This window comes from Ciconia boyciana, chromosome 25 (assembly GCF_034638445.1).
Source record: "Ciconia boyciana chromosome 25, ASM3463844v1, whole genome shotgun sequence".
Lineage (NCBI taxonomy): Eukaryota > Metazoa > Chordata > Aves > Ciconiiformes > Ciconiidae > Ciconia > Ciconia boyciana.
Genome location: NC_132958.1, coordinates 333472 through 354465, shown reverse-complemented (window position 1 = coordinate 354465; position 20994 = coordinate 333472). Strand labels below are relative to the sequence as shown.

General features: G+C 65.1%; 3 protein-coding genes across 3 annotated transcripts; 2 read left to right on the top strand and 1 right to left on the bottom strand.

Annotated features, from left to right (window-relative positions):
* The first annotated feature begins 171 nt into the window (after positions 1-171).
* On the top strand, positions 172-3647 carry LOC140643874 (calsenilin-like). Its single transcript, XM_072846178.1, has 6 exons — positions 172-505; positions 2190-2314; positions 2404-2473; positions 2604-2674; positions 3141-3248; positions 3405-3647. Exons 1-6 carry the CDS (start codon positions 403-405, stop codon positions 3645-3647), a joined length of 720 nt encoding a protein of 239 aa, XP_072702279.1. The 5' UTR covers positions 172-402.
* Positions 3648-5400: 1753 nt separating this feature from the next.
* LOC140643931 (oxaloacetate tautomerase Fahd2a, mitochondrial-like) lies at positions 5401-7759 on the top strand. Its single transcript, XM_072846296.1, has 7 exons — positions 5401-6297; positions 6374-6590; positions 6676-6735; positions 6817-6976; positions 7158-7266; positions 7355-7442; positions 7550-7759. The coding sequence occupies exons 1-7, from the start codon at positions 6113-6115 to the stop codon at positions 7610-7612; spliced, it is 882 nt and encodes a 293-aa protein (XP_072702397.1). The 5' UTR covers positions 5401-6112; the 3' UTR covers positions 7613-7759.
* Positions 7729-20176, bottom strand: LOC140643754 (glycerol-3-phosphate acyltransferase 2, mitochondrial-like). The gene is made up of 21 exons (XM_072845963.1): positions 20036-20176; positions 15455-15595; positions 15103-15216; positions 14791-14864; positions 13423-13533; positions 12780-12908; positions 11753-11852; positions 11533-11669; positions 11316-11415; positions 10908-11111; positions 10681-10791; positions 10297-10382; positions 10087-10205; positions 9252-9686; positions 9023-9171; positions 8829-8906; positions 8557-8685; positions 8350-8470; positions 8109-8156; positions 7924-7979; positions 7729-7845 (listed from the first exon to the last, which is right to left on the bottom strand). Exons 1-21 carry the CDS (start codon positions 20174-20176, stop codon positions 7729-7731), a joined length of 2700 nt encoding a protein of 899 aa, XP_072702064.1.
* Positions 20177-20994: the final 818 nt, after the last annotated feature.

The following is a 20994-nucleotide window of genomic DNA, read 5'->3' as shown; positions in this document are numbered from 1 at the left end:
CGCTGGGTTGGGGGCCTCCCCCGCCCTCTGTTCTTGGGGGGGGCACCCATGGGTGCTGCATGCGGGGGCAGCCGGTTTGGGGGGGGAGGGGGGGATGATAGATCCAAAAAAAAAAAAAAAAAAAAGGAAATATGGGAAAAAAAAAAAAAAAAAAGGAATGGGGGGGCCGGAGCGGCGGGGGGGGCCGTGGGCCGTGCCAAGGGAGGAGGGACGGCGCAGGCCGGCCGGCGGCAGCCGCCCCAGCGCTCCCCGGGACGGCACCCGCCCCCCCACACCCTCGCCCCCACCCCGGGGTGCCCCGCTTGTTTGGGTTGGTTTGGGTCCTTTTTTGGGGGGGGGGAGGGGGAGGAGAAGGACAAGGACACCCCGGCACTGGGGGTCCCCCCCCCGCCTCCGCCGGCCATGGGCATCCAGGGCATGGAGCTGTGCGCCGTGGCCGTGGTCATCCTCCTCTTCATCGCCGTCCTCAAGCAGTTCGGCATCCTGGAGCCCATCTCCGTGGAAGGTAATTTTAATTAACGCATCTTAATTAATTCATTGAATTTATTGTCGGCCCCCCAACGCATCTCGGGGTGTCCCCATCCTTCCCCCCCCGGGTTAAAGGACCTGTTGGGCCCATAAATGGTCCCCATGGGGTAAAACCTGCTTTTTTTGGGGGGCACCCCCCCGGAGGAGGGTTTGGGGGTGAAGCCCGAGGGTCTGGGGGCGCGGGGGGAGCCAGCAGCCCCCCGCCCTGCCCCCCGCACTTGCCGCGTCATGGCCCAGCCTTGCTCTGACCTTCCCCGAGGGGCCGGGCCAGCTCCGGCCCCCCCCAAAACACCCGGCTGAGGGGATGCTGGGGACCCCCCCAGCCCACGTCGACCCCCGAGCCCCTCCTGAGGGGCGACGCCGGGGGCCTCCGCACCCCTGTTAACCCCCGAGAGCCCCGAGACAGGATGACGGGGACCCCCCAGCCCACAGTGACCCCCAAACCTGCCCGAGGTGGGACGTCGGGTGCCTCTGAGCCTGCATTAACCCCCAAAACCCTCCTGAGGTGGACGCTGGGGACCCCCAGCCCACACCGACCCCCAAAACCCTCCTGAGATGGGACACTGGGGACCCCCAAGTCCTGCATCGACCCCAAAACCCCCTGAGATGTGACACTGGGGACCTCCAATCCCCATCGACCCCTAAAACACCCTAGGATGAGACACCGGGGACCCCCAAACCCCCATCGACCCCAAAACCCCCCAAGATGGGACACCGGGGTCCCCCAATCCCCCACCAACCTCCAAAACCCCCTGACATGCGATGCTGGGGACCTCCAATGCCCCATCGACGCCCAAAACCCCCAGGATGAGACACTGGGGACCCCAAATCCTCACCGACCCCTAAACCCGCCCAAGATGGGACACTGGGGATCCCCAATCCCCCACTGACCCCCAAAACCCCCTGAGATGCGACGCTGGGGACCTCCAATGCCCCACTGACCCCCAAAACCGCCCCAAGATGGGACACCAGGGACCCCCAATCCCCCACCGACCCCTCAAGCCCCCCCTGAGACGGGACGCTGGGGTCCCCCACGCCCCACGCCGCCCCAGCTGGGTGGAAGGTGCTCGGCGCTGCCCCTTCGCACCCCGGCAAACCCGGCTCGGCAGGAGACGGGGGGGTAACCCCCCCACGGCAGCACCCGGGGGACCCCGGGGTTCTCCGGAGCGTCCCTACCGATGCGGCACGGCGGAGCCTCTCCCCAGCCCTGGCTCCGTTTTCCCAGCCCAAAGTTCCCGATATCTCCGTCTCAGCGCTGAACGGGTCCGCAGGGGCTTCCCAAGCTGGAATTATTAATGAGCTATCATTTATTAATTACCTTCCGCCAGGCTGCGCACGGGCGGGAGGGAGCATTAGCGGGGTCGGGGTGAGAGGCGGCTCCGGGATGCTCCGCGCCCCGGGAATGTGCTGCCGGAGGCGGGCACGGGTTCGGCAACTCCTGGGGAAACCCTCTGGGTCGGCCGGCTTCTCCCTCGGGATGTGAAACCCGGAGCTCCCCGGTTTTCCCCCTGCCACGAGGGGAATTTGGGGTACGCCACCAGGTCGGGGGGTTCAGTTTTAAGCAGGGTCGGATCCGGGCGGGAAACAGCCCGGGATCAAGCGCGGGATGATGCGGAGAGGCTGCTGGACCCACGGGGGTCTTTGCCGGTGTCTCCCGGCAGACGGCGGCGATGCCGAGCTGGAGCTCTCGGCCGTACGGCACCAACCCGAGGGGCTGGAGCAGCTGCTGGCACAGACCAAGTTCACCAAGAAGGAGCTGCAATCCCTCTACCGCGGCTTCAAAAACGTGAGTGTCGGGGGGACCCACCGCCAGGGCCGGGGGGGGGCGAGTTTCGGTGGAGCCGGGGTTCACCGGGCACCCGCTCTCCTCCCCAGGAGTGTCCCAGCGGCCTCGTGGACGAGGAGACGTTCAAGCTCATCTACTCGCAGTTCTTCCCTCAAGGCGGTGAGTTGGGGGGTCCCCCGAGGCCGGCGTGGGGGTGCCGGGCGGGGGCTGCATCCGGAGAAAACACCAAATCCCAATCCCGGCGCGTGGGGTGGGGGCTTCACCGGCTCTCGCCTTCCTCCCCTCGCAGACGCCAGCACCTACGCACACTTCTTGTTCGACGCCTTTGACGCTGACCGCAACGGGGCTCTCTGCTTCCAGGTGAGCCTCCCGGCGCTGCTTCCGCGCCCGGCTCCTCGCTGGGAAAAGCCGTGCCGGCACCGCGCTCCTCGAGCCGCGGCCGGCTGTAAGCGTGCCCAGCGGCGTGATTCATCAGATCTTCCTCCTCGCCCGCGTGTGGTCAGGGATAAAAGCTCGGCACAGCGGTGACGGCCAAAAATCTTCGGACTCCTCGACGGGAGAGTTCCAGGCACTGCGGCAGGGGTGGCTGGTGGGGGGGCCGGCGCCGGTTTTACCGTGGTGATTAAAAATAGCTCCGGGCGAGAATAGAAATGGGATCAATAGGAAAAAAATCCCCCGGGCGTCCCGCGATCGATGGCAGTGCCGCGGCACCGTTGGAGGGGGGCGAATGGCCGAGCCAGGCAGGACGTGGGTCCGTCCCCGGGGTCTGGGTAAGCCGGTGGTGCCCATGGGACGTCCCCGCTCACGGCCGCCGTTCCTCCGGCAGGATTTTGTCGTCGGCCTCTCCGTCTTGCTGCGGGGAACGGTGCACCAGAAGCTGAAGTGGGCTTTCAACCTCTACGATATTAATAAAGACGGCTACATCACCAAGGAGGTGACACGGGGTGGGGGGGGATGAGGACTGGGGGGGCTGGAACATCACGGGGGACACCCAGAGAGGGACGGGGATGGTGGAAATGGGTGCTGGGGGATGAAGGTGCCCTCGTCCAGAGGGTTCTTGTCACCCTGACCCCCCTCTGTCCCCTCCTAGGAAATGCTGGAGATCATGAAGTCCATCTACGACATGATGGGGCGCTGCACCCACCCCACCCTGAGGGACAGCGCGCCCGCCGAGCACGTGGAGCTGTTCTTCCAGGTGAGACCGTCCCGCCTTGTCCCCTCCTGGCGGCCGCCAAATCCCCACGCGTGTCACGGGCTGGGGCTGTCACCACCACCGGGGACGTCCCCGCTGAGCCCCTGCCGTTCCCTTGCAGAAGATGGACAGGAACGGTGACGGCGTGGTGACCTTTGAGGAGTTCCTGGAGACGTGCCAGAAGGTGAGCAGCTCCAGGGGGGGCTTCGGCATCACCAGCACCCTCCTCCTCCTCGCTGCAAGGCTTCCGAGTCTGAGACACAACCCCATTCCTTGTCCCATCCCAAAATGACGTGCTGGGGGGGTCGGGAGAGATGGGGGATGACAGCTCCGCACACCCCGGGGCTGACAGGAGGGACAGGAGGAGGGGGACCGGGGGCTCTGACCTCTCCCTCCTGCCCTGTCCAGGACGAGGACATCATGAGCTCCATGCAGATCTTCGAGAACGTGATCTAGAACCCGGGACCACCCGCTCGGCCCCGCCAGTGCCTCCGCGAGCGCCCGAGGGCAACTTTTTTCTACTATTTCAGACAAAATGAGAGGTTAAAGGAAAGAAGAAAATAATCCAGCTGGCTCCTGGTGCTCCAGTTACAAGAGACGAGAAGAGATACGGACGACTTTGCCGGCTCATCCGCCTGAGCCCTCCCTGGCACGGTGCCTGGCGATGCCCGCCCCGCCAGCCGGAGCCATTTTGGGGGGCAGAGCCCCCCCCAGCGAGGATCCCTCTGCCCCAGGTGGTGCAGGAGACCTCGCTGCAGCACAAACCCTGGACCCCTTCCTCCGGTATGCGAGCCTTCGGGAAAGGGACCCTCTGGGGAGGGGGCTTCCGTGTCGCAGGCATGAAACGGCAGCTCCCGAAGGCCGATTGAAAGCACACGAAGCTCCTCTCCCCGCCCCGCGCATCGCTTAAGGGGACCCACAGTGACGAGAGAGGCCGCTCCCCACCTTCCGGCGGTACGAGAAGAGAGGGTTTCTTTTCTAAATAAAACAAATGGCAATGATTTAGGGATGAAACGTGCCGCTCGGGGAGCCGAGGGGGAAGCAACGGCCGCGCAAGCCCGGAGGGGGACGGAGAGGGCGACCCCGAGCCCCAGGGTGGCAGTGGCAGAGGTGGCTTCGCTGACCGAAGCAGCGTGGCGCGGCCGGGAGGGTTATTTGGGTTATTTCTGCTTTGTTTCTCCTCACAAATGGGCTGGGGAAGCCAGGCCGTGCCTCAGCCAGGCCTCAGCCAGGCCCCTGCCCCGGTCCCCTGCGCCGGCCCGGCCCCTTCCTCCGCACCCGCCTGTTGCTCGTTCACTCACTGCGTGTTTCCATTAAATAAAGGTGAGAAACACCCGCCTCGGCCCGGCTCGCTCCCGCCCAGGGGCTCCGCCGGCCCCGGCCTCGGCGCCGTCATGGCGGCGCTGTCATGGCGGCGGGGCGCTGTCATGGCGGCCGCTCCCCGTATCCTAGCAACGCCGCTGCCCCTCCCCTCCAGCGGGCGGGGAGGCGTGGCCGAGCGCCGCCGGCTCTCATTGGCTGGCCCGAGGGCGGGGCGGGGACTCGGCGCGGGGACCTTCACGCGGGTGGCGCGGGGTCGGCGCGTGACGTAGGTGGCACCGGGATCCCCTGTGCCCCCCCCCCCCCCCCGGATCGGGGAATCCCCTGTCCGTCCGTCCGTCCGTCCGTCCCCGGGTGCGGGCACCGCGGGGTCGGGGGATCCCCGGGATCGGGGCTGAGCGGGATCGGGGGGAGGGGAGAGGGGATCCCCCGGGATCGCGCCGAGGGCGATCGAGGGGGGGGGGGTGTCCCCTGTGATCGGGGCTGTGTGGGACTGGGGGCGGGGGAGAAGGATCCCCCGGGTCTGGGGTTGTGCGGGATCGGGGGCACCCCTGGGATCAGGCTGAGTGGGATCGGGGCGGGGGGGATCTCCTGGGATCAGGGGGATCCCTGGCATTGGCCTGAGCGGGAGCCTGGTGGGGAGATATCCTCTGGGGTCGGATCGGGGGGGATCCCCTGGGATTTGGGGGGATCCTCCGGATCAGGACTGTGTGGGATCGGGGGGGAAATCCCCCAGGATCGGGGCTGTGCAGGATTGTGGGGATCCCCCAGGATCCGGGCCGTGTGGGATCAGGTGATCTGCTCCTCCTCATCTGGCGCGCTGGGAGATCCCATCTCTCCCCCGGATCTGCCCCATGCTGGGATCCATGCCCTGCCGTGGGAGGGTTTCACAGCCATACTGGGGATCTGGTCTGTGCAGGGATCTGCCCCCCCCCGGGGAGGATCCACTGTCCCCAGCCTTTCCTGACCAGGGCCTGATCCCCCCTCCCCTCCCAGTCCACCCCGTGCTGGGATCTGCCCCCCCGGGGGGATCTACTCTGCCTCCACCGGGGACCCTGGTGCCGGGATCTCCCCTCCCTCCGGGATCCCTCCTGTGCCAGGATCCGCCCCGTCCCCCTCTCCCCAAGGGCCCGTCAGCCCCCGGGGATCCCACCCTGCGCCGGAGGGATCCAGCTGCGGGGGGCACCCTGGGGTGGGGGGCACCCTGGGGTGGGGCCACGGCCCTCGCCGGGATCCACTCCGGGCAGGATCCCCAGGATCCGGGCCCCGGTGCCCGCAGGTGACGGATGCGCCTGCCGGGGGCCATGCGGCTGGTGCGGTTCCGGGGGGCCGGGGGGGCCGAGCCCCGGCTGGGGCTGGAGGAGGCGGCCGGGGGGAGCCTGGTGGACCTGAGCGCGGCGGAGCCGGCGCTGCCCCGCTCCATGCGGGCCTTCCTGGAGAGCGGCCAGAGCGGCCTGGCCGCCGCCCAAAGGTGGGTGCCCTCGCGCCCGCGTCACCCACGACGCCGCCGGACGCGGCCCCGGCGCTGAGCCCCGCCGGCCCCGCAGGGCGCTGGAGTTGGGCCGGCACCGGCTGCCGCGGGGGACGGTGCGGCTCCTGGCACCCGTCGGGGACCCGGAGAAGGTGATCTGCGTGGGGCTCAACTACCGCGACCACTGCCTGGAGCAGGACGTGAAGATCCCCAGGGAGCCCATCATCTTCAGCAAGTTCCCCAGCGCCATCATCGGGCCCTTCGATGACATCGTGCACCCCGAGGAGAGCAGCGTGAGTAGCCCCGGGACCCCCACCCCGCCACCGCGTCCCCCCCCGCGGGGTGCGGCCCCTCCGAGCCCCCCCTCTTCTCCCCCAGGAGGTGGACTGGGAGGTGGAGCTGGCCGCCGTCATCGGGAAGAAGGGGCGGCACATCGAGGTAACCCCCCCACCGTCCCCCTCCGCGTTTCCGTGTCCCCCCCCGCTCTGTTAAGCGAGTCCCCGTTGTCACCCCCCCCAGGAGTCATCGGCGCTGGACCACGTCGTGGGCTTCACAGTGGCCAACGACGTCAGCGCCCGGGACTGGCAGAGGAGGAACGGGAGGCAGTGGCTGCTGGGGAAAACCTTCGACACCTTCTGTCCCCTGGGGCCGGCCCTTGTCACCAAGGACGCGGTGGCAGGTGGGAACAGGACAGGGACGGGATGGGGACTCTTTCCTGGCTAACACCGGAGGCAGCGGGCACCGAATTTGCCCAAAAGCATCCATCTTTTTCCCCAAGGGGGGCGTTCAGGGTGGCGGGGGTCCCACGGCGCCGTCCCCACGTCCCCTCCCAGTGTGACGCGTCCCCTCCGTCCCCACAGACGTCCACAACCTGAGCATCCGCTGCAGCGTCAACGGGCGGCTGATGCAGGACAGCAGCACCAGCCAGCTCGTCTTCAGGCTGCCCAAACTCATCGCCTGGGTCTCCCGGTAGGTGCCGGGGGGGGCCAGCGGCACCGGCACCGTGCCCCGGAGGATCGGGGACTGGTGCGGACGTCTCCCACTGTCCCCCCCGCAGGTTTGTGACACTGGTCCCCGGGGACATCTTGCTGACGGGAACCCCTCCTGGTGTGGGGGCCTTTCGGAAGCCCCCCGTGTTTCTTAAGGTGAGGGGAAAGGAGGGGCTGGAAAGGGGGTTGGGGTGGCAGAGCGGGGAGATAGAGGACCCCGCGGGGGACAAGGGGGGCTGCCAGCACCTCCTTGCCCCTCGCAGAGAGGAGACGAGGTGCGGTGCGAGATCGAGGAGCTGGGCACCATCTGCAACAAGGTGGTGTGAAGAGGGGGACGCCAAATCTCACCCTGCTTCGGCTGCCGCCTTCGCCCCCCGCCCCCCGCGGGGGTTCAATAAATCCATGAGCCGGGTGGGGTACCTGCTCCCAGGTTTATCGGCGGCTACGGCTGGGCGAACTGCCGGATGAAGGCTTCCAGCTTCCCCCGGCTCGCGCTGGAGCGGAAAGGCTGGGCGAGGTGGAGGAGGGGTCCGGCGGGGGTCTGCACCTCCTCCAGCACCTGGGGAGGGAGAGGGGGGTGAGCGGGGGGGGGCAGCTCGAGGTCGGGGGGGGCTGGCAGAGCCTTGGGGGTGCTTACCCCCATCTCCTTGAAGGTCTGCAGAGAGCTCAGGGCCAGGCTCCTGTTGGGGTACGCTGGGGGGAGAGAAATCCCCGAGGGAGCACCCACGTCCCACCCTGCGGGCACCCACAGCCCGGCTTTGAGGGGGTGCTGACCCCAAAGCAGGACCCCCGCGTCTGGCCCCCACCCCGACTCACCGAAACCGTCCTCCTCGGCCAGGAATGGCAGCAGTGCCTCCACGTAGGCTGCCTCTGGGGTTGGGGAGAGAGGAGGGGGTGTCAAACCCCACTGCCCCCAGCTCCCGGGGGGCACAGCCCCTCTCCGGTCTTGGTGCAGAGCCAGGGCTGCAAGGGAGCTTCGGCTGTGCCTCAGTTTCCCCAAGAGGTGAGCCAAGGGGGGCTGGTGTGGTTGGAGAAGCAGTTGCCCACACCGGAGGGGTCCTACCGGGCTGGGGCCAGCTGGGTTGGTCCAGGAAAGCCACCGCTCTGGCGTAGGTCCTCAGCACAGGGCTCAGGAGCCGGCAGAGGAAGAGGAGGAAGCCGGGTGAGCCCTGGGGCTCCCTGAGCTGGACGGGGGAAGCCAGAATTTGGTGAGACCATCCTCACCCTGCCACGGAGGCAGCTGGGGCGCGTTGGGGGACACCCCGAGTACCTTGAAGCAGCGCTTGGGGACCTCGTCCTCACTGTCACTGTCGCTGTCGGTGAAGTCCATCCCTGCCCAGGGCTGTCCCCTGCAGAAGGGCCGTGGGGCCAAGTCGCAGACCCAGCGCTCGCTCTCCGGCTGCGGGGACAAGCCGGGTGCGGGGACCTTCGATGCCACCCCACAGGGACCCCGGTTCCTCGTCCCCTTCCCAGCCAGGAGGGGAGGATGCAGTAAGGACTGAGCCACCCATCCCCAGCGTGGGGGTCCTGGGGGGCACCCACCTCTTCAGCCTCCAGCAGCCCACAGAGGAGGAGCTTGTCCACCACGTCCTGGCTCCGGCACTCGAGGGGCTGGCAGGGCTGGGGGAGAGGAGGAAAGGGGCTGGCAGGCGGCCGGACTCCCCAGAGCCACGCAGGCAGCGGTGACAGGCCACTTCCACGCGATGGCAGTGCCACCCCACGCCACCAGCCCCTACCTGGAGCCCCAAGAGGTTTGGGGGCAGCAGCCGGAGCAGCTCCAGGCACTTGCGGTGCAGCTCGTCCTGGCTGAGCACGATGCCGGAGGGGCTGACAGTCACCCCCAGGAAGGGCAGCATCTCCCTCAGCAAGGCACGGATGGCACACGCTGCCGGGAAAACAGCATCACCGATTCCTCCAGCGTCACCGATCCCCGGTGTCACCGATCCCCCGCACCTCGCTCCTTACCTCCCACCGCCTCGCTGGCGAAGACAGGCAAGATGGCAGCGCTGTGGTGGCCCAGCTCCCTCAGGGCCTCCGCCGAGGCCTCGGGGACCACCAGGACGTCGCCGATGGGGGACAGGCGGTAGAGGGTGAGGCGGGCTCCGAGCAGGACGAGGCTGTGCTGCACCAGGGCACGGAGCTGCCCCGAGAAGCCCACGTCGCGCTGGCGCAGCAGGATCTCCTCCAGCAGCCAGGCGAAGTCCAGCATCAGCCGGGAAAGGAAGACGCCCTGGAGGAAGAGGAAGATGAGCTGGCACCCTACGTGATGGGGGCAGCTCCAGAAATCTTGCTCCAAAGGAAAAGAAACCTGGACGCCTCCTTGTCTCACCTCCCGGTGCTTGTGCAGCAGCAGTGCGGACGTGATCCCCACGGCCATGACGGCGGAGCAGGCAACGCCGTCTGCAAGGGAGCGAGGCGCTCGTTAGCCATCGGGGGATCAGCCCCCCGCCCCGAGCCCAAAGGGACCAGAAGGCAGCGGTGGTGACATCCCTTGGGCTGTCACCCAGCGGGTGCCGGGGCGCTTTTGCCCCCTCCCCGCCAGCCCCCGGTTGTTTGCACTCTCCATTTCCAGCCGGGGAACACGCACTGACAGGCAGCCATCACCCCGCCGGCTGCATCACCGCGGCATGCCAAAATAACCGGTAACGGCACAGCCGCCTCCGCACCGGCGGGAGCGGGGAGAGGCCGTCACGAGGGGTGACCCTGGCAGGACTGGCTGAGCACGGCTGACCCACAGCGCCGCACGGACGGGCAGACGGCTGGACGACGGACTCCCGCCTGCCCCAGCAGAGCCCCTCACCGCTCAGGGAGTGCAGGCCCAGCTCGGTCACCAACATTTCCTCTTCTGCCTTCAAGCTGGCGGCCGATGTGGGGCCAGGACCCCCAGCCTCTGCCTTCTTGCCATCCAGCTGGCTGGGGCTGGAGAAAACGAGGCGAGAGAGGTGAGAAAGCGGGACTGGGAGCAGACGTCGGAGGCGAGATGCTGCCCCGAGGCTCAGCTCCTGCTTACCACGTGCCGAGGATGGTGGGCAGCAGCAGCTCCTCCAGCGGCTTCCCCTCGCAGCTCTGCCTGACGAGGTTTTTGGCTGCAAACTCCTGGGAAGGAGGACAAACGAGCCGGTCAGTGCTCGCAGCCCTCAGCGCCAACAAGCTGACTTGATCCCTTGGGTCCCCAGGGCCCACGAGCGCTGCCCCATTGCCCCAGCAACCCCCCAGCTTCCCTAAGAGGTGGGCTCACCGGATCCCCTGGAGAACACCGGATCCCCTCCAGCCACCCCAAACCCCTCAGTCCAACCCGCAGCGGTTTGCGCAGCCACCGGCATCACGGCCATAAACCCTCCAGGGCTGGGACGGATCCAGCCAGGAGCCCCAGCTGGAAACCCGGCTGCCGTACCTGTAAGGAGAAGGGCTGGGCAAAGTCCACCCGGGCGCAGCCAAAGCTTCGGCGCACGGCCCGGCACGCTGCCCAGAGGCAAGCGCCGAGGCTGAGGGGCCGAGCGTCGTGCTGGGAGGAGAGGGGACCAAAGCATTAATGGGGCGATGGAGGCGAGCACCGCTCCCCAGGGACGTGCCCGGCGATGCGGGTGCTGCACCCACACCCCCGAGGCCTCTCACCTTTGCTCCTTCCCGGTGCAAACCGCCGGGGACCACGTCGTAGGCGATGCCCACGGGGACCAGGAGGACATCGGGGACGGCCCCGTCCCGCACAGCTCGGTACACCAGGGCCAGCCACTCCCGGGCAGGGGCAGAGAGGCGCAGGGCGAGGGGGGGCTCTTCCAGGAAGATGAGCAGAGGCTGCCGGCTCCTCAGCACCTCCTCGACGTACTGGTGGGGGAGACGGGGTGAGGCTGGGGGGTACCGGCAGCGCCGCGGGGATGCACGGGAGCTGCCGGCACCCATCGCGCAGCCAAAAGGCTTGGCCAGCCTGCAGTCAAGACACCCCGAGATGCCTTCGGCGAGCGTTTTCGGAGCTTCGGGGTGGGGGGGGGGGGGTGTTTCATCCCTCCCAGCACCCCGGGCTGGACCTACCGTGGCCAGGACAGCCCCTGGGAGCCCTTCGTCCCGGTCGCTCGGCGTCTGCTCCATCCCCGAAGGCAGGAAAATCCCTCCCAGGCGGCCAAGCAAGGCTCTGCAGGGGAAAGAAGACACCACGGACACCCACCTTGTGTGGGGCCACGTCCCCCGTGACCCCCACACAGCTCGGGGGCTTTGCGAGTGCCCCAAGCCGGTGTCTGCCGTGCCTTACCGGAGGCGAGGGCTGCAGACCTGGCCACCCACTGTCACCCTGGGCACCCCCAGCCCGTGGGAGAAGAGGAGGAAGGACAGGAGCAGCCCATCCAGCTGGGATTTGTGCGTCGAGAGGAAAACCAGTGGCACACCGGGCTGCAAGGAAAGCGGCCAGGGCTCAGCGCCCGGTGTGCCGGCGGCAAGGCGTGGGGCCGAGAGCAGCTCGCCGGGCTCCCTACCGTCCTGGCAGCCCTCAGCACCATCTCCAGCTGCCCTCGGTGGAGCTGCACGCTGAGGAAGAGGTGGTTCAGGAGCTTGAGCAGAGCCCAGTTGCACAGCCTGCAGAAAAACAAGCAAGTGAGCAACCCCGCGGGGGCTGTGGCTGCCTCCAAACCCCCCCCCGAGACCCTATCCAGGCCACCCTTCCCTGCCTCAGTTTCCCCATCCAGGCAGCAAAGGGGGTTGCATGAGACAGCTCGACTCAAAATGTCACTTCTCAGCTCCCGTAAAGCAAATAAACAGCTTTATTATAAATTAAGTTAAAACATTAAAGGCTGGATGTGACAAGACCACCCCCTTCTCCCCCTGGCAACAAAAGCTGAAGTCAATTACCCCTCCATCTCCCCGTCCTCCCGCACGCTGTTTACGGGAAGGATCCGAATGCTTTTATCCCCTGGGTAGTTTCTTCCCTTTAAATACTTCAGACTGCTCAGAGGGTTCTTTTATTACAGCTCAATCAGACAAGCAATTAGGCTACAATGCAACCTTTAATTGCCAATTTCTCAATGACAGGAGGAAAAAAAGAAAAGCCGGGAGAGAGGGGGGGGGCGCGGGGAAAAGTTCCCTTTTGCTTTGCTTTCATTTCCATCCTCCCAGTGGGGTTTTTTTTTTCTCCCTCCCTTCTCCACTCCCCTGTCAGATTCCAGCTCCCTGGAAGGAACTGGGGGAAATATCCCCAGGGAGCTGTGCAGGACCCCGAGGGCTGCCTGCCCTGCCCGCGTAGCCCTGGGCTCTCTGCACACGCGTCCCCCGAAGGACCCCCCTGCGTCCCCCGAAGGACGGCTCGTGGGAGCGAGGCACCGAGCCCCCGCTCAAAGCCCATCTGGAGGGGCTTAACGCACAAATTTAAGAGCCTGAGAGACCTGGAGAGGAGGAGAGGGACTGGGAATGCCCCAGCCAGGAACTGGGATCCCTCCAGGAGGGGGTAGGAGATGCCCGTGAAGGGGGATCCGCACCCACAACCCTCCCTGGAGAGGGGGTGCAGACCTCAGCAAGAGAAGGGAGAGCGGGGCCTGGATTTCAGCCAGGATCTCGAGTGCTTTCTCCTTCCACCGCCGGCGGCATTCGCCGTCCCCTCTCGAGCCACGGGACCGGCCGGTAGCGACATTCCGTACCCTGCGAAGGGGATGGAGGGGAGGTGGGAAGCACGAGGCAGAGCGAGAGGTTAAAAAGCATTCTGCGTTACAGTAATTACAGTGTACTGGCTGCCAGCCTCGTGCTGTGTAATTAGCGATGACAACGAGTTAGGTGACAGTTGCCTGACAAGGCCACGTCACCCCAGACGCTGCGTGCTTGGGACAGGGCGAGACTGGGAGAGCCTCGGCAGCATCCCGGGCAGAGCCAGGAGACGGGAGAGCCGGTTCCCCACCGAACAGGGGCACCAGCCCCTTTTGGGGGTGCTGAGCCCAGGGGGAGCGGCTGCAAAGCCCCTTCCTCAGGGTGAGCTCGTGGGAAGGGCACAGCAGCGAGGAGGAGCTGGCACATTTCTTTCTGCCGGGAGCAGACGGGAGCATCCCTCGCTCCGGCGACCGAACGGGATCCCACAGGACTGGGGGACGAGACTGCAGGACCTGGGTCCTGCCAGGGGTGAAGGCGACCCCGGAGAGCCCCTCCGGCTGCTCCCACCTACCTCTTGCTGCGGCAGATCCTCGCCGGGAGGTCTCCGGGGGTGTCGGCAAGAACTTTCCAGTCCCAGACAGCGAGGAAACCACAGACCCTTCGGACCAGCCAGCCCCGGTACCTGAGCAGGGAGACGTCCCAGTGGTTAGAGGGTTTTCCAGGGTGCTCAGCCTCCCTCAAACCACCTGTTTGCAAGAATTTGAGGTTTTTCTCCCCGTTTTACAGCTGGGAAAACAGAGGCACCAGCAGAGCGATGCTCCCAGCCGCCCCGGTCCTCGCAGCATCGCTCCTCGCGTGGGAAGGAAACCTGCAATTGCTAGAAACACGCAGGGGATGCTGCAGAGGTCCCAAATCGGGGACTTTTCCAAGTCTGCCCCCAAATCAGAGCTAGGAAGCACCCGAAAGGGACGTACGTGAGGTTTTAGATATCACAGAGCGTGCGGCAACCCAGCCAAAGGGCTGCAGGTGGCCGGAGAGGGACAGGGGAGCTTCAGACCTTCGTCTTTCTGCTCATGATCTCAGCCACCCATCACCGGGCTCTTTTTAGCCATCCCGCAACTCCTGAGTCGCTGCGAGCGGAGATGAATTATTCAAATAGTTTGAAAGCTGGAGCTGGGATGTTTCAAGCTGAATGGAGTATAATGACCCGATTTGGAAAAATACAGCGCAAAATTGCTAAGCCACCAGGGACTGCTCTGAAAGGGGAGAGGAACCGAAGGAGTCCAGCACCTCCGGAACAAAAAATATCACGCATTTGGCAAGGAAATGGCTCCTGGGCTCCATGTCAGCTCCTCGGCCAGAGGAAAAGGCTGGTTGACACCAGCTGGAGGTCTGGAGTTAGGGCCCATGGGGAGGAGGAAGAGCAGGAGGGGTTGGGGAAGAGGCCGTTTCGCCTCTCCCCAGGGGCCGGGAGCCAGGCTTGCTCCAAGCGCTGCGTGCGTGAGCTTGTCCTTGTGCCGAAGCCAGAGAGAACGAAAACACCCCCAGCCCCCCCGCCAAGCTCTTCTCAACGGCATCAAGATACCAAGTTTTGTTTAAAAAAAGAAACAACCCCAAATCCTCAACTCCGTGGCCGACTTCTCCCAGCCTGAGCGTGACAGTAGCCAGAGGCACAGACCAAGCCCTCTCCCCTCTGCTCTTATTAACCCTCTGCGCTTGGAGATGCGGCTTCCAGCCTTTCAAAATATAATTAAAATAACTCCTTCTTGGACTAATTAGGGAGCAAGGGTGATGGAGAGGCGTCCCCACACTCCTGCGCAGCAGGGAAAGGGATTTCCAGGGGGATTTGGACAAAAGGAAGAATAAAACCTGGGGGAAAAAAAAAAAAAAAAAGTGGTTTGCCCAGCGTTCCCTGGCACAGAGCTCGTCCCGTCCTCACCGTGTGTCCTCCTCCGTCACCCGGCTGGCATCACAGAAGCCGAGAGAGGAGAGCTGCTTGTGGTAGAAACCATCCTGGAAGGGGAAAGCGGGGTCAGCTCTTACGGCAGCAGCGGGTCTGCCTTTGAAGGAGGACAGCTCGGAGGGGTGGGGAGGTTTCGGCTGTGCCTGCCCCGCTCCAGCCCCCAGCCCTCCCGCCGGGCACACGAGACCCTTCGGATGGGGCTCATCCTCTTCGCCAGCATCCCGGGATCCCAAACTCTCTTCCCAGCCAGCTCTGCGAAGCCCAGAGCTTCCAGGGTCATGCTCTTACCCAGCTCTTCGGGGTGCAGGTCTGGCAGCAACGCCCCGAGAACGGACGGTACTTGCCCAAAAAAGGGATGAAAACTTCCAGTTTCTGCCCCGAATCGCAGACCCAGGTTTTCATCTGTGGAGGGAAAGACAGACAGGGAGGAGCGAGGGATGGCACGAACCCTGCTTGCCCTGGAAAATACCAAACGTTGGTGAACGCTCCCCAAAACGCACTCGCAGTGCGGGGAGAAGTCCTGTTACTGGGGAGAAATAAAGCAAATTTAACTGGGATCGGAGGGGTGGCCACAAAGTGGGACTCAAGCTGGTTTCCCCCGCTGAGGGGACGCTGCCCACCTCTCCGGCCACGGAGTCACCTTCGCTTCTCTGCCGCTGTCACCAGAGGAGCGTGGGGACCCAGATCCGGTGGGATTAGCACCCCGAGGGGGCTCGGGCAGCGGGTTCTGCACAGGGATGAGCCCTCGGAGACGCGTCCGGCGCCGGCCCACGGAGCTCAGCTGGGGAGACACGGGCAAGAGGGGGTCAGTGAGAGCCGGGGGGGCATGCGGGGAGACCCCAGACCCCTCGTCCCCATCCCGCCTGCAGCGACCAAGGCCGGCAGCCAGCAGGAGACCCTTCCACCACCATAACCAGAGCCGTGGGGCAACGGGGTGACACAGGATGGGACCTGCAGGGTGCTGGGAGAGGAGGTGCCGAGCCCCTCTCCCCATGTCAGGCCTTTGCAGGGAAGGGACCTGCTCCTCGGCGGGGAAATGGATGGTTTATAGCACAAGAAGATGTGGGGGGGGAAATCAACCCAGCAACCAACGCGCCAAAAGCCCTCGGGAAAAGAATTTATTCTTCGTAATCGAGCTCCGGTGCCGCTACAATTGACTTTTCCCTCCCACACCCTCCTCCCCCCGGCAAGGAGATGCCAATCTGTACCCAAAAAGCCCGCAGCACCCGTGCAGCCTGCCCCGAAAGGCTGAGATCCTGCCCCCTGGCCAGCCTCAGCCCCCCCAAATCGGGCTGGGGGCACCCGGCATGGCCCACCGGTGCTGGGAGAGGGGCTGCTTGTACGAGAGACCCCTCCTGCAAGGGGTCAGGGGCTTTGAAATCACATCTACCCCCTCCCTTTGTTATGGGGTAGTTTTAAGGAATTTTATTCCCCAAAAAAAGAGAGGAGGGAGGAAAACAAAACCAATTTGTTTTTAAAACGTTGCTGGGGGGGGGTAAAGAAAAGCAAGGTTGGAGAGAAGGAAACCCCAGCAAGGTTTGGGACCCACCGGGAAACACCCCCCCCCCCAGCGTGATTTACCGAGGGGTGCTCATGGTGTGGGGGGAAGGGGGTCACCCCCCCTTGTTTGGGGATCGGAGCCTCCCCTCGGTGCCCACCCTTGTCCCCAGGGAGCCACGTACCTCCGAGACCGGCCGTCACGGGTGGGGGGACGGCGCTGGCAGCCCCCGGCGTGGGGTCGGGGTGGGGGGGTGTCCCCAGGCTGGGGGAGAAGAGGTGCCGGGACGCTCGAGGGTCCTGGAAAAAAGACGACAGAAATTGGCAGAAAGCCTTATTTCGGCAGGTTTGGGTTGCTCGGAGGGGGCTGCTGGCAGAGGACACCCCCACGAGCCCCACATGTCCCATAGGGCCTTGGGGGGGTGACACACCCCACACCCCCTATAGAGACTTGGGGGGTCTCACACACCCCACACAGGCCCCACACACCCTATAGGGCCTTGGGGGAGGGTAACACACCCCACACCCCCTATAGAGACTTGGGGGGTCTCGCACACCCCACACAGGCCCCACACACCCTATAGGGCCTTGGGGGAGGGTAACACACCCCACACCCCCTATAGAGACTTGGGGGAGGGGTCACACACCCCACAGGGCCTTGGGGGAAGGTAACACACCCCACACAGGCCCCAGACCCCCTATAGAGCCTGAGGGGGGGGGAGGTTACACCCCCCACACCCCTATAGGACCTGGGGGGGGGGTTTACACACCCCACACCCCCTATAGAGCCTGGGGGGGTCACACACCCCCACACCCCGCAGCCCTGGGGGGGTCACACCCCGCCAGCCCCGGCCCGGCCCCGCTCTCACCGCCGCAGCCGCAGCCCCGGCCCGCTCCGCCCGGCACAGCCCGGCCCCGAGGGGCGGCGGGGGCCGGGCCTGGCTGCCCCGGGCCTGGCTGCCCCCGGGCCTGGCCCCTGCCCCCCTCGTGGACCCTTGTCCCCCCTGGGGACGTGGCCCCACCCCTGTCACCCCTCGGTCCCCATCCCCGCCACCCCCAGGGACATCAGCCCCGGCCTCATCATGGCGTCCTACCCCCAGCCCAGGTCCCCATCACCCTTGGGGACATCAGCCCCAGCCCCTTCCCAGGTCCCCATCACCCTTGGGGACACCAGCCCCAGCCCCATCACGGGGTCCCAGTCCCACTCCCAGTCCCGGTCCCCACCACCCCAAGGGACGCAGCCCCAGCCCCATCACGGGGTCCCAGGGCCACCCCCCACCCCGTCACCCCCAAGGACCCCAACCCCCGTCCCATCCCGGGGTCCCAGCCCCACCCCGGGTCCCCGTCACCCTCGGGGACATCAACCCCAGCCCAAATCCCCACCACCCCCAGGGCCGCCAGCCCCCACCCTCGGTCCCCACCCCCAGGGCCATCACCCCAGACCTCAAAAAAACCCTCCAGGGAGCCGGGGGAGCCCGAACGGGCCGAATTTGCCTGAAAACACCCCAAAAAAGGCAACGTTTTTCACCTGCCGGGGCTGATGCTCCCACCTCCCCGGGGGCTGGCACAGCAAATCTGCCTTTAAGTGCAGCTGAGAGCTTTTATCCCTTAATCGTCCTCTGGCGGGGAAATAATAAGGGGGAAAAAACAAAGAAAAGACAAGAAAAAAAGGAAAAACAGAAGAAGAAGGGGAAAAAAAAAAAAAAACACCAACTTATTTACTTGGCAGGGAAGAGGAGGAGGGAGAGCGGGGGGGCTGCTGCCATACCCGGGGGCTTGGGGGGCTTTTTAGGGGGCAAGAAATGGGGGGGGGGGGTGTTTTGGTGGGACCCTGCCTGCCCTGAGCCCGTCTTCTCCAAAAATGGGCCCCTTCGCACTTTTTCTGGCTTTTTCTCACTTTTTTCCCCTTTTTTTCCTTGCTTTTTCTGTTTTTTCCCTCGCTTTCCGGGGGACCCCGATAACAGCAAAGCATCTTCACGCAGCGTCGCCCATAAAATATCCCCGAAACAGGAAGATTTCTGGCAACCCAACCCATTTTTATTTTACATTTTTAAATATTTTAAGCATAAATCGGCTGCCGTGGCTCCCCCCGCCGCGCCGCGGTGGCTATGGTTACCGGATCTTCCCTTCCCCGGCTTTTATTGCTCTGCCATTAAACCCAAATACAAATCAAAAGCTTTCGCAGCCGTTCCCAGCTCCTTATTTTTAAATATTTGAACGGGAACGCGCATTTTTTTCCCCCGTGCAGAAGCAATTCCCTCCCCCCACCCCGCCGGCTTCACGCCTGACCTTCCTCCGCCGGCGAAAGTGGCCAAATTTTGTCACAACTCCCCAAAACAAAGTAAAAGATCTCGGGAGGGATCATCCCGGGCGCTGGCGCGGAGGGGTTTGGCACGTCTCTCGTATTATTATGATATTTCATCATGTAATTAACCGGCGTTAATTAAAAGCCCAGCCCCGGGGGCAAGGCCTGGAGCAGCCCCGGCAGAAGCAGGCTGAGCCCTGGCAAGAGCTCATTGCACCTCACAGCCTCACCCAAGCTCCCTGCGAGCGTTCCCCACACCAGTTCAAGGTAGCGCCTTCATACTGGTCCCAGTTTGGGTCCTGAGCATTCACCCCCACCCCAGCTCAAAACCAGAGCAGTGCCCGGGGGAGGACGTCAGCAATTAATATTTCCGCTTAATTAACCTCCCCCTCCGGCTGCTTCCCCAGCGCTAACGAAGGGATGTCGATTATTCCGGCGGCGATAACGCCGGGGCCGGCGGGTCAGCGACACTGCGGCTTCACCGCGGGGGTCAGCCGCTGCCCCGAGCGCCGCGGGAGGGGGAATAACCCCCCCCAACCCATTTCAACCCATTTTAATCTATTTTTCGGCAAGAAGCTCACCCTGCTTGAATTTCCGCGGCCCTTTTTTTGCAGCAAACCTGGTTCCACGGAATATACAGGGCGGGGGGACTCGAGGAATCGCCATGGCAACCCGTGGGCTGTTTTGGGGGAATTCGTGGGGAGTAAAAGGGGGAGAAGGGGGGGGGCAGAGCCGGCGGCGCTGGGGGTACGGGGTGGGCAGGGGGTATCGGGTCCCGGTGGGGATAGGCTGGTCCCATGGGGCCATGCCCAGCCCCACGGGGCCATCCCCGTCCCTATGGGGCCATGAGCATCCCCATGGGGCCATATAAAGCCCCATGGGACCATGCCCAGCCCCATGAGACTGTGCCCAGCCCCACAGGACCATGCCAGGCCCCATAGAACCATATCCAGCCCCACGGGACCATGCTCAGATCTCCATGGGACCATGCCCAGCCCCATAGGACCATGTCCAGCCCCATAGAACCATATCCAGCCCCACGGGACCATGCTCAGATCTCCATGGGACCATGCCCAGCCCCATAGGACCATGTCCAGCCCCACAAGACCATGCTGAGAGTCCCAGCCCCATGCCCAGCCCCACAGGACCCCACACCCCGACAAGACCACGTCTCCTCCCCACGACGTGGGGTGCAAAGCGACCGGCACGGGGGCAGCCATGGGGCAGAGGAGCCACAGCAGGACACGGCGCCCGAGGCGGGGAGCGGGTCCAGCCGCCCCGGGGCCGGGCTGGCGGGGGTCCAGCGGCTCGGCGTGCGCAGCCCCGTGGCCCCGGCCTCGTTCGCACGACCTCTCCCACCCCGAGCATCCTCCCAGCGCGCCAGGACGGGCCAACGGCCGCCGGCTGTGCCGGGCTCACGGGGGAGGAGGAGAGCAGCCGGGCTGGGAAAGGGCTTCCCAAAAGTTCAGCTGGTTTGGGGTGGATGGAGGTGAAGTTCCGCAGTGGGGCAGGGAGATGGGGCCGGCTCCGCCACTGCGGAGGTGAGCTGTCCCCGGCCATGTCCCCAGGCGATGGGGGGCACCGACGTGGGTGATGGTACCCCAGCGTGAGGCGTGATATACTGGCGTGGGTCACCGTGCGCTGGTGTGGGTCACCGTATACTGGTGTGGGACATCATGTACTGGTGTGGGTCACCGTATACTGGTGTGGGACATCATGTACTGGTGTGGGTCACCGTGTACTGGTGTGGGTCATTGCGCACGGGTGAGGGTCATCATGCACCACCATGAGTCGCGATGCACCGGTGGGGGTTGTGATGGACCCACAACCATCGTGGGTCACAATACCCCGGCGTGGGTCACGACCGCCCGGTGAGGGTCACCACACGCCGGTGTGGGTCACCGTGTGCCATCGTGAGTCACGGTACAGCAGCCTGAGTCACGACACACCGGTGTGGGTCACAACATGCCGCCATGAGTCACAACGCACCGGTGTGGGTCGCAATACCCTGCCGTGGGTCGCGATACGCTGTCACGAACCACAATACACCAGCGTGGGTGACGATGCTCCACCATGAGCCGCGGTTACACCCGTGTGGGCCATGGCACGGTGGTGTGGGTCCCGCTGCTGTGGGTCACAACACCCCAGTGTGGGTCACAACACCTCAGCACGAGCCACAACCCACGAACCCCCGCTGCAGCCCCTCGCCCCGGGCGGGCAGCACAACCCTATACGAGACACCCGCGAGTCCCCTATATCAGCCACCTGCGAATCCCCACCCCCAGCGGGGTCCCCCGACGCCGGGCTCTGTCCCCGGCCCCTGGCGGGTTGAACACCCTCGGGGCCGGCAGCTGCAGAGATTTATTCTTTGGCGTTGT

Coding starts and splice junctions, on each gene's coding strand:
- LOC140643874 (XM_072846178.1), top strand. CDS start 403: ATGGGCATCCAGGGCATGGAGCTGTGCGCCGTGGCCGTGGTCATCCTC. Junction 2,675..3,140: donor ACGGGGCTCTCTGCTTCCAG/GTGAGCCTCCCG, acceptor TTCCTCCGGCAG/GATTTTGTCGTCGGCCTCTC. Junction 3,249..3,404: donor ACGGCTACATCACCAAGGAG/GTGACACGGGGT, acceptor GTCCCCTCCTAG/GAAATGCTGGAGATCATGAA.
- LOC140643754 (XM_072845963.1), bottom strand. CDS start 20,176: ATGGCCGGGGACAGCTCACCTCCGCAGTGGCGGAGCCGGCCCCATCTC. Junction 15,217..15,454: donor ACAGCGGCAGAGAAGCGAAG/GTGACTCCGTGG, acceptor TTCCCTCCACAG/ATGAAAACCTGGGTCTGCGA. Junction 11,416..11,532: donor GTCTGCAGCCCTCGCCTCCG/GTAAGGCACGGC, acceptor TTTCCCCTGCAG/AGCCTTGCTTGGCCGCCTGG.
- LOC140643931 (XM_072846296.1), top strand. CDS start 6,113: ATGCGCCTGCCGGGGGCCATGCGGCTGGTGCGGTTCCGGGGGGCCGGG. Junction 6,736..6,816: donor AGAAGGGGCGGCACATCGAG/GTAACCCCCCCA, acceptor CACCCCCCCCAG/GAGTCATCGGCGCTGGACCA. Junction 7,443..7,549: donor AGCCCCCCGTGTTTCTTAAG/GTGAGGGGAAAG, acceptor TGCCCCTCGCAG/AGAGGAGACGAGGTGCGGTG.